This window comes from Myotis brandtii, unplaced genomic scaffold, assembly GCF_000412655.1.
Source record: "Myotis brandtii unplaced genomic scaffold, ASM41265v1 scaffold506, whole genome shotgun sequence".
In the NCBI taxonomy this organism is placed as follows: Eukaryota; Metazoa; Chordata; class Mammalia; order Chiroptera; family Vespertilionidae; genus Myotis; species Myotis brandtii.
In genome coordinates this window covers 2607124-2619172 of record NW_005369287.1, presented here as the reverse complement: position 1 = coordinate 2619172, position 12049 = coordinate 2607124, and the positions used below count along the sequence as shown (strand labels likewise).

The following is a 12049-nucleotide window of genomic DNA, read 5'->3' as shown; positions in this document are numbered from 1 at the left end:
TTTATTCCTACATGTAGTGGTCTTGCAGGTACTTTTTGTTCCAAATTTTAATTCATGAGCACATATTACTTTAATCAGATGCTGAATAATCATCTATCAGGAATATTTTGAAAGAAATTGCTATTCGTGAATAGCAAAATGAGCTATATGACTCCCAATGTCCCTTATAACTCAAAGCTTCTACAACTCTAAGAAAACTTTCTACAACTAATTTAAAAATCAATGAGCCTCTGCCAAGAACAGAAAATCTAAAGTTAAGTTTTCAAAGAAGGATGGACAGCCAAGAGTGATATTACTTTCTGAAGGAACATCAATATCCTTTGGCTAATAGCTCTTTTCTTAGATAGAAAATGGGCAGTGAACCTAAATGAGTTAGACAAACAAAACAAACAAACAAAACAAATACAGTATAGAATGAATCTGCTACTGCCCAAAGCAGCAGCAGGAGGAGGAAAAAGGAATGAAGGTTTCTCCCTTATTTTTACCAAAAGGACCACTGCCTAGATGATGATATAATCTGTGATTAATATAGTATAGTGATTGATTGATGTCTACAGCCATGGAAGTTAGCTAATATTTTCATCTGGTAGGACTATTAACCAAACAGGGATGGAGTGGGGATGGGGTTGGTCTAGCATTAAGAAAGTCTCTTGTTTCTTTAAAAAGAATATCTAATTTTATCAATTTGAGTAATACCAGAATTAAGTGACCTTTGGTAGTTAAATCACAATCGCAATTTTCATCTAAGAAAAGAAAGTAAAACATGAAAAACAGAGCTAATTACAAACCACTGGCTCAGGATCATAACAACATAAAATATTATCACCATGCATTTCAAATATTATCCATTCTAAGTCAAATAAGACAGATTCATGAAATAACTATGATAATATCATAGATTAGAAATCTAAAACTCAAATCAATGGAAAAAATAATCCCCTTGTGATAAGTAAAGGTAGCCTTGTTACCAAGAACAAACCATAGAATGTCATACACTTTTTACCAGAGATAAGAATGTGTAATAAACAATATATAATAGAATATAACTAACACTTGGATGAAAATGCACTCCTATAATTGCAAAGAGAAAATAAAATAGTGAAGTGTAAATTACTCAAAATATTCAGAGAAATCAGTAAGACATTTCTATTTCACAGTATTTTATTTATTTATTTATATGCATATAAATATATAAGTAGATATATGTATATATTTATTCCTGCATATATAAGTATATGTATACATATACCATACAATCTTTCTTGCTAGTTATATGATACATTAGTTAAAGATAGTTAAAATGAAATATTTATGATAGTTTTCCGATATTTAGAATATAATGAGACTTGGAAAATAATATGTGGTTATATACAAATATCAAGAGAATACAACTTAGAGAATCTGGTCAAAATACACAGTTTTCCTTTTTGTTTTCAATAAATGAATGATAGACAAAAAGAGGGGGGGGGAATCCTAAACACTGTAATTTCCCCACCAGTTACCATTAATTTTTAAAAAATCTTTCCAAAATTTAAACACAAATTTATTAACAAAAAAGGAGAGAAAAAGAAACTGTCGGTATTAAACATTTACCCTTAAAGGATTCATCCTATCAGAAAACCATGGCAGAAATTAGCACCTGAAAAGTACTGAGAGCTTTCTAATTAGTATATGAAAAATATATGCATTTAAAAAAATTAAAATAAAAAATATGCTAGAAACAGTTCTAATATAATCAAAGAATGTACTATGTTCAACACAACTGCATAAAATCTGTTTTTTCCTATTTCTAATTCAGAAACCATTTTTGAGGCAATGTTACTTGACCACCACCCATTTCCTTTTGTGACAAATGATTCAATACCCAGCATTTTCAACCATCTTTCCAATGTTGAAGAATTTAAAACTCACTACCTTGATGAAAGCATAAAAAAAAATCAAATAAATCAGTATTTCTCTAACAACTACAGCACCTGAAAATAATCAAATTCTGAAAAACATGCTTCCTCCTTAAAACAAACAAATAAAAAACTCCCTTAAATATCTCTTTACAAATGGCATCTGAAAAATAAATATGTTCAAGAAAATACTAATTCACATACGTTCTGACAGGAAATAGCAATATACAATATTTTAAACATTTTGAAAAGGCAGCACATTCTTCTGTGTGTTGCAAAAGACTCCAGACCTGCAATCGTGCTGCAGTCATGAATAAACATATTCCTCTGAAGTTCTAAGTATGTGTGGCCATATCAAGGGCACATCCGATTTGAAATGGATTTACATTACCTCCAACTTTAGGGCCACCTGCTGAACCAGGCTTCCTTGCACTGTTGACAGGATTTCCGGATGTTTTAGGTGCAGGAACCTTGAAGGCTGAAGCAGCTGATGATGGCCTATTTCCATCCACTGATTCTTCATCATCAAAGCTTTTATCTGTACAAAGCATTAGCAAAATGTATCTTAAGAAATCTAAGCTTTGCTCCATTTTCCATAAGGCTCAAAAAACAAATAAAGCTACATATAAAATCATAACTTTGTGAGATATATAATACAAAATAAAGCTCCTTTGAATAAGCATTTATATAATGGCTAACACTATATAAAATAACCAAGTGTAATTTAAAATCAGGTTGCAGTATTACCATATTTACTACCTATATCTATAAAGTCAAAACATAAAACCAAATATATTAACTCTAAAGATAGAAAAAGCGTTTTTCCTTTTTTACTACTAATAAGCATTTTCTGCCAGCTCCTCCCATAGTGCATCTTCCAGCACACCCTGCCCTAGTCCTTACACCCAGATTCTGCAACTTACAATCACAGATCCGTTTGCAAATCAGTCGCCTCATTCCTCTGAAAGCTCTTAATTTTCCTCACCCTAGGATGCTCCCAATGGTTCACATGGCCAAATGCAGTAGATTTGAGACTAATCAAAGATTCTATCAAAAATAGATAGAAACAACCACAGAACCACCACTGAGGTTTGTGCCGGCATTTTTCTTTCTCTTCCCTGCACTAGGTACTGTAACAGCCAATCAGCTATAAGGTGACATCATCTTATGGCAGCTACTGCCAGATGAAAGGTAAAAATTCTCCATGTATTTTAAAAATCTCTTTGCAGCTGCAATCCTTATTCTGTATCAAAATTTCAAAGGCATTCAATACTACAGGTTTACAAACCTAAATTTATATTCTCTTATTTAGCTTACTTGAAAATTTATACAAATAGAAAATAAGATTTTATGCAATATTCATTCTGTTGATGTGCTTATTATTGCATCATTAAACCATAGAATATCACAGTGCTCATTAGTGTACCTAATTAACTCTGTAATCTAACAATTTGCTGTTTATTTAGGTCACAGAAACCAAACTGAACAATTTGTTCTCATAAATGATTCAAAAATATTCCATAAAGTTCCTTTTATAATCTTCATGAATGACCACACTAGTATCATCTCCGTGTATAAAATGAAACACCCCCACTTCCACCCCCACCCCCACAAGATATATGCATTTTATTCGTCAGAGAAGATGGTTTTCTCTAGGACCCTGCACAATCCAACCAGGACAAACAAGATGGGCGAGGCAAAGAGGCAGCTTTACCACAGGCTTCAGATCAATATGCCAGAATCTTTCCCTTTCAATCCGCTTCCCTTACCTATGCAAATACCCAAATCAAGGAGGAATAATCATCCTTTTAATCTTAAATATATATTTAAAAGAAATACACCAAACACGTTAAAAAAAACTGTTTAATTAAAAACAAGAGAGTCAAATAGACAACCTAATATAAAGCCACATTCCATTTCAGCAAGTGTTTTCCTTAAATAGCACAACTTGTAGGAAAAAAGTACCTTCTAGTTCAGGTGGGGAAGGTCCAGCCCGCAGGCCATATAAGGCCTGCAAAATCATTTGGTCTGGCCCTGACAAGGCAACTGCAAGTAGGACTCAAAATTCAATAAATCTAGGAGCTTTTTTCATAGAAACATAAATTTATATTAAGTGAATTATATTAAGCAAATGATGTTATAAATATCCAAATGACTCTTGGCAGAAAAAAGATTCCCCACTCTTGTTCCAGTTAAACAATATATTTTTCTTCTTAGCATAATATTATAAGGTAGCCAGTGTGGATCACTTAAAACCTGTGCTCTATGTAGACTGCTGTGTTAAAAACACTAATACAATTCCAAATAAACCTTTTTTTTTTTGCCACCACCATCATGTAAAAAATGTAGCTAAGAGAGACAGTAGACACACAAATCTAAGGAAAGATGAGTATTGAAACAAAGTAGCCAGAGGTTCCCATGGAAACAGTGCTCTCTTCCTACAAACACAAGAATTTAAGAGAGTAAATGTCTCTACTATTTAAAAAAAATTAACTCTTAACATTCTCAAGCTACTGAGAAATTAGTTTTTAACTTATCAAAATAAGGCCAAGAAAATATACAAATTATAACTATGCAGCTCAATGAATTTTCACAAAATGAACATTCCAGTCTCCAGAATAGATCATTATCAGCATCCTATGAGCACCCTCACTGAACCTCCAAAATTCACCAGTTCCTACTGAAGTAAACTGGTCTTGACTTTTAACACCATAGTTTGTTTTACCCATCTGTGAACTTGATATAAAAGGAATCACACAATAGGTACTCTGGTACCTGGCTTCTTTTCACTCAATATAATGTTTAAAATATTCATTTTATTACTTATAGTTTTCTACTATATGACTGTATCGCAATTTATTAATATCCATTCCACTATTGATGAACATTTGAGTTGTTGCCAGTTTGGGATGAATTCAAAGATGTATATGGCAACCTCTAGAGCAGTGGTACTCGAAGTGTGGTCCAGGACCAGTAGCTGAACATCACCTGGCAATCTATTAGAAACGAAATTCTTGGACCCTAACCCAAATCTTCTGAATCAATGGAGATAGAGGCCCAGCAATATTAACAAGACCTCCTAGTGATTGGTGTAAGCATGATCAAATTTAAGGGTCACTGCCCTACAGCAGGAGTTGGCAAACTTAAGTCTATAAAAGGCCAGATAATAAATGTTTTAGGCTTTACAAACCATATATACTGTATATGTAGTGTCTCTGTGCAACTACTCAATTATACCACTGTAGTGCCAAAGTAGTGATACACGATATGTAAGCAAATAGGTGTGGCTGTGTTTCAATAAAACTGTATGTATGAAACAGGAGGGCATCTGGATTTAGCCTGCAAGAAATAGTTTGCCAATCCCTACTCTAAAGCAACCACTAAAATAAGAGTAAATAAATAAACTAATAAAAAACTAAAATAATTTTTAAAAATTGAATAGTTAAGAAGCAGGAAAGAAGACAAAAAAGCTAAAACAAGTAGATAAAATAAAAGATAAAGTAGCAAAAATAAAACCAGGTATGCAATAACTACTTAAATGTAAATTAACTAAATATTCCCAGTAAAAGACCAAGACATAATTTTTAAAATAGGTTGCTTAAATAAAATATATTTTACATATAAGGTCACATTAAAATAAAAAATGATAGACAGACCATGGCAAACACCAACCAAAAGAAAGCTGGTATAGCTATACCAACTTCAAACAAGCAGCTTGAAGAAGCATTACTAGAGATAAAGAGAGACTTTGAATAATGATAAAGGAGTAAATCCAGAACCCTAAATCAGAACCCTACATTTTTATGAACCAGTACACAGCTTCAAATACATAAAGCAAAAAAATGAAGAACTAAAAATAAATAAATAGGCAAATCTATAACCATAGAGGGCAATGAAGTTTTACCCACTCCCAATAAAGTTATATCTTTTTAGTCTATAAGCTAAAAAAATTTGAATAGCTATATCATCACAAGCCCCCAATTAAAAAGTTTGCAAATTATTTAGAGGTTATAAATATTCTAGACTTAAAAATATTTTCTTTTTATGTCATTATCTTTTAATGTATTAAAAGAAATACCAAGTCTGTATTAAATCTCAGGAACTTTATTTAAATTATTTTTATAATCTATATACTAAAATAAATCTGTTATTTTTGAGGTAGGGTTCAGGCATACAAGACAAGAATATATGCCTTTTATTAAAAATATTTTCTTAATAACTATAAAATATCAGAACAAATCAGTTATATTTTTTCCTAGCACCTCTCACTTCCTGAAATACTTTTATGAGTGAACTAGAAGTTGCACTGGAAGTGGACAGAACTTTTTCTTGTTTATGCTATAATCCCATTACATACAACAATCCTGGGATAACTGTCATAGCGAACTCTTGTTCCTGCTTCCCACCCTTTCCCGCAGAATTTATTCTCAGCATAATGTGCTGTGAGTTGAACAAAGTCATGTCACATTGCTTCTCAAAATCCTCCTATGACCCCATAAAAGGCCTACCAGGACTCCAAGATCTACAAGATCTTAGGTCTCTCTAACCTCATCTTCTACTCACTATCCAGCTTTCTCTCCAATACAGCTTCACCAATGTCCTTGCTGTGACTCATATCAGGGTCTCTATATATGTTCCCTTTGCCTAGAATACCCTTCCGCCTCTTAGCCACACTGTTTACTCACCTCCTTCAAACTCACTTCCTTCAAATCTTTATTGATCTATTACTTTCTCAAAGAGGTTTCTCCAGATGATAAAATTGTAAACCTTGCAAAATTCTGACACTACTTCCATCCTTTATTTCTCTCCCTAGTACTTACCATTTATATATTTTACTTACTTTGGTTATTATTTCTCTCCTCCCACTGAAATGTATTGTCTATTAGGGTGAGAACTTCTGTCTATTTTGCCAATTGCCATGTCTCCAGCACGTGGAACAAGCTCAGAAGGACACATTTCACAATAGGGACACTTTTGGCTCCACTAAAAACTTTACTAGGTTATTTGAAATAAAACTCCAAAGGCAAACAAACTATAACCACTTCTAAACTATCTCCTGATAAACAATAAAAATACCTGACAAAATACTAATAAATGTAAGAATAAAACCACTATATTTGAACTTCTATTCCGAAGGCCTATGGGGCAAAGAGAACAAAATTCAAAACTCACATAAGATGCAAATTTGAACAGAAGAGTCTTCCCGCCAAAAGCTGGTATACCAAATGAGTATACAGTTGCCCTTGAACACAGGTTTGAACTGTGTACTGATATGCGGATTTTTAAAATAAATACCTGTACTGTTTAGACCTCCAGCTGGGAATCCACAAATGTGGAGGGCTACTGTATGCACTGACTATACCATTTTATATAGGGGAATTCAGCATCTGATTTTGGTACCCACAGGGGTAGTTACTGAGAGTAGTTAAGTTTTTGGGGAGTCAGACAGAGGTTATATGCACAATTTAAACTGTATTTGGTGGGGTTGTAAAGTTGTTCAAGGATTAACTATATCCTCAAGGTTAAAATGAACCACAAGTAAGACTTTAACTTTTAAAAAAGTTGATTTCAGAGATGAAGGGAGAGGGAGAAATAGAAACATCAATGATGAGAGAGAATCACTGATTGGCTACCTCCTTCACAAGCCCCACTGGGATTGAGCTGGCAACCCGGGCATGTGCCCTTGACCGGAATCAAACCCTGGACCCTTCAGTCCACAGACCGAAGCTCTATCCACTGAGCCAAACAACCTAGGGCAAGACCTTAACTTCTTCTAGTCTTTTATTCTTTTCAAACTTTTCTCAAGAGGGCCATAGAGAAGTAAATCAAATGGAGTACTTGATTTAGGTCAAATGCTTAGGCAGTCGAGACATTAAAGCCTTTAAACTCAGTAGGCTCACACTTGTAGTACTCCTAAGCAACAGCCAAAGCAAATGCAAAATTTTCCTAGAAGAAAGTCTATGGCCTCATGTTATTTGCAAAGTAATTTTCCAAAGGTCACTTAGCATGAGATGAAACAAGACACCAAGAACAAGAATAAATAGAAAGAAAGACAATAGGAACAGATCCACTTTAAATTCTAGAATTATTAAGCACAGACTCTAGAATATCTATACTTGGAAGCTTTTACCAGGCAGGCTTGAAAATAACTTCAGAGATGAGGAAATTATATAAAAAAAAAGTGACATTGATTTTTAAAAACAACCAAGCAGAACTTCTAGAAATAAAAGTAACTGAAATTTAAACTCAGTGGGGAGACACAACAGATTAGACACAGCTCAAGGGCTCATTAATGAACTTCAAGATAAATCACAAAATAATCACGTAGGATTCATATAGTAGGAGCTTTAATATTTACTGAATAAGGGTCAAATACAGAAAGCAACCTATAAGTTACAATTATGTTGATACCTCTGTTCTTACTCCAATGTTTCAAAAAGACAAAACTGTGGTTTGGTGCAGAACAGAACAAGATGAACATATACAAACTAAAAACGTGAGCAGGCTCTAGTGGTTATGTGTATGATGGAGATGAAAAAGGAGAGAAGAAGGAGCAGAGGTCCTGATAACAGGAAAAAGAGATGGAAATGGAGGCAGAGAAACAAATATAGGAGGAGGTGATAGAGGAGGAGGAAGAGAGGATGGGGAGGAAAAAGAAATGGTGATAGAAGGGAGAGGGAGATGGAAATAAAGGAGATGATGGAGGAAGAAGTGGGCATGAGGAAAAGGAGGAGAAGGCAATGAAGAGAAGGAGGAAGAAATAGAAACAGAGGAGGAGGAAATGGAGGAGGAAAAAGAGGGAGGAAGGGAGTAAGAGAAGGGAGAGGAGGACAAGCAAAGAGAGGGAGGGGAAAAACAAGCCTAAGTAGGCTGAGGCTTTATCTTATGCTGCCTTCATATTACACTTGAAAACTGTCCTAAGTAAGCACTGAGCTCCTATAGGCTCATGATTCCCTATCAGCATGCCTAAAAGCCAAAAAAGCTCTAAAAGTCTTTTGTCTTTTAAATTTATCTGGCAGCAAAATCTGAAATGATTTGAACTCAGTGTATGGCAAAACATAATGTGAATTGACATTAGCCCATTTATTGTCTTTATTTCCCCTACTGCGAAAAAATATTAATGTGCTTGATTATAAGGTCAGCCCCAAACCCAGCTCGGGTTGTTATAAAATATATGGTGTATAACTGTATTATTTTTCTAATACTAACATATTCTGAATTCCAAAATATAAGTGGTCTTCAAGATTTCAGATAAGGAAGTATGAATTGCCCGGGTCAGGTGGCTCAGTTGTTTGGAGTGCTATCACATATACCAAAAGGTTGCCTGTTCGATCCCCGTCTGGACTGTATGGGAGGCAACCGATCAATGTTTCTCTCTCTCTCTCTCTCTCTTTCTCTCTCTCTCTCTCTCTCTCTCTGCCCTCCCCCTTCTCTTTTTCTAAAATCAATAAAAACCTATTCTTGGGTGAGGATTTTTTTAAAAAGGAAAGATTTTAAATGCATATTACCATAATCAAGTCCCTTCCTTTTTTTCTTTTTCCCTTCAAAGAAAAGCCATATACATATTAAAATGGCTATTCAAACTTTCCACTTCACTTTTATAGATACATGTATTCAAAAACATAACATTTCTGCTTCTGAATTCATATAAAATCTGAAAAGCTGCTCCATCTTATATGGAAAACAAAGAGCAAGCCAAAAACTTTATACCATATCTCTTTAAAAAAATTCATTTTGTGTGATTTTCCTCAGTGAACCAACCAGCCAGTTCAGTAAGAAGAACCCACAACATGACTGACTGTCATGTACAAAACAGACTGTTTCATAGTAAGTAGTTTCTTATACCAAAGTTCCTCTTTTCAATTGAAACTATATCCTTCCTTATTCTAATTAAAACACCGAGCAATAGGACTTTGGATTTCTGAACTGTTTCACACTCGTGCATATCCAACAATGATCACGGTTATATCTAACAGCTAAATTAGCAACTGATACTAGCAAATCCTATATAATAAAACCCTAATACGCAAATTGACTGAACGGCGGAATGACCGGTTGCTAGGACATGCACTGACCACCAGGGGGCAGATGCTCAACACAGGAGCTGCCCCCTGGTGGTCACTGTGCTCCCGCAGGGGGAGCACCACTCAGCCAGAAGCCAGGCTCACAGCTGGCGAGCGCAGCGGTGGTGGTAGCAGGAGCCTCTCCCCTCCTGCTTCCACGGCAGCGCTAAGGACCCCTTGGGGGATGTCCAAATGTCAGCAGGTGGACATCCCCCGAGGGGTCCCGGACTGTTAGAGGGCACAGACCAGGCTGAGGGACCCCCCCCCCCCCGCCGCCCCATTGTACGAATGTCATGCACTGGGCCTCTAGTAATCTCTATAAGCTATTATACCGCATGCATCTCAGAAAACAAACAAATTTTAGTTGTTTGCACTCCCCACTATGTTTTTACATTAGGATATTCTCCTTGGCTTTCCTCTGACCTCAACAAGTCCTTCTTGCTCAGTCTCTTCCTCTTTTACCCAACCATTAAATGTTGAATATCCTCCTTTTCTCCTGGCTGTACACTTTCTAAATGACTTCATCAATTCTCAACAGTTTAAAATATCTCCTACATGCTGACAATTTTCAAATGTTTGTCTCTAGCCTAAACCATCTCTCATTTTCAGGTCTATATATGCAACTGCCCTGTAGAAGTCTCCCCTAAGAATATCTCAAATTAGAGGATTTGACATAGGTAACCTAATACCAACACATCTCCAAACCCATTCTTCCTGTCTTCCCCTATGCCAGTAAATATATAGTCAACTCCAGCTCACGATCTGAAAGCCTCATTCCAAGTTCTCTCTTCTGTCCTGCATGGATCATCTATCAGCAGCTCTTACTGTATATAACTCCAAGTTATATACAGCTATTTTTCTTTACTTCCTCTGCCATTCCTAGTCTAAAGCCAGACCAATATTATCTCTGCCTATATTGCTACAACTTCTTAATTGGTCTCCTTGGTTCTATTCTTGACCTTCCAAACCACAACATAGATAATGCAATCTTCCAAAAAAATAATCTGGACCTATGGCTGCTGAAACCATTCAGTGAAAGACTAATAGGAAACTTAGTATGAGGCTGATAACACCTATTCAATATTAATACAACAAAAAAAGACAATCAGACAGTGTATGCCTCCTGACAAACAATATACAATACCACATACAAAAATCTGTATCAAAAGGAAAAAAAGAAAAACCATCCTGGCTGATATATTGAGTTATTAGACAGTTGGCCCAAGGATCGGAGGGTGACGTGTTTGATTCTCAGTCAAGGGCCCGTACCTGGGTTTCAGGTTCCAAACCTGACCCCGGTTGGGGCACATGCGGGAGGCAAGCATCCTTCTCTCTCTATCCTTTCCTCCTTCCCTCCCTTCCACTCTCTCTAAACACCAATGGAGCCCGGCTGGCCTGGCTCAGTGTTTGAGCATTGACCTATGAACCAGGAGGTCACACGGTTCGATTCCCAGGTTGTGGGCTCGATCCCCAATAGGGAGCATGCAGGAGGCAGCCAATCAATGATTCTCTCTCATCATTGACTTTACTCTCTCTCTCTCTCTCTCTCTCTCTCTCAAATCAATATAAGTATTTAAAAAAATAAAAATCAATGGGAAAAATATCCTTGGGTGAGTTTGAACAACAACAACAAAAAGGAAAAACAAGACCTCCCCCCCCCCAAAAAAATCAGACCTGATTCTGATGAAGACATTATCAGAATTTTCAGTTTTCAGAAAATACAAGGGATATAAAAACATTTTTTTTTAAAAACCAAGCAACATAAAACCACATGGCAATGTAATGAACAAAATCTAATATATCCATACTAGATTTTACCAGACAGGTGTTTTTTTCTTTAATAAATGGCAAGAGGAGAAAAAGATGGATAACTGCTTTAAATAGAGCCCTAAGAGGTATATCAAGCCCTAGCTGGTTTGGCTCAGTGGACAGAGCGTCAACCTGGGGACTGAAGGGTTCCAGGTTCGATTACGATCAAGGGCACATGCCAGGCTTGTGGGCTCTCGATCCCCAGGAAGGGGCATGCAAGAAGCGGCCAATCAATGATTCTCTCTCATCATTGATGTTTTTCTCTCTCTTTCCTCCCCG

The 12049-nt window shown here is 35.9% G+C and overlaps 1 protein-coding gene across 23 annotated transcripts in view; it reads right to left on the bottom strand.

The window, feature by feature from the left end:
* The window catches only part of CLASP2 (cytoplasmic linker associated protein 2), a 136086-nt gene that overhangs the window by 96481 nt on the left and 27556 nt on the right, over positions 1-12049 (bottom strand). For 17 of the 23 annotated variants that reach the window (XM_014548388.1, XM_014548392.1, XM_005877095.2 and 14 more), the window contains one exon: positions 2290-2436. In XM_014548388.1, coding sequence (XP_014403874.1) covers positions 2290-2436 — 147 coding nt within the window. Of the gene's footprint in view, positions 1-2289; positions 2437-2821; positions 3018-12049 lie in introns of those variants that run through there. The other 6 variants (XM_005877099.2, XM_014548393.1, XM_005877102.2 and 3 more) reach the window with 1 other exon arrangement.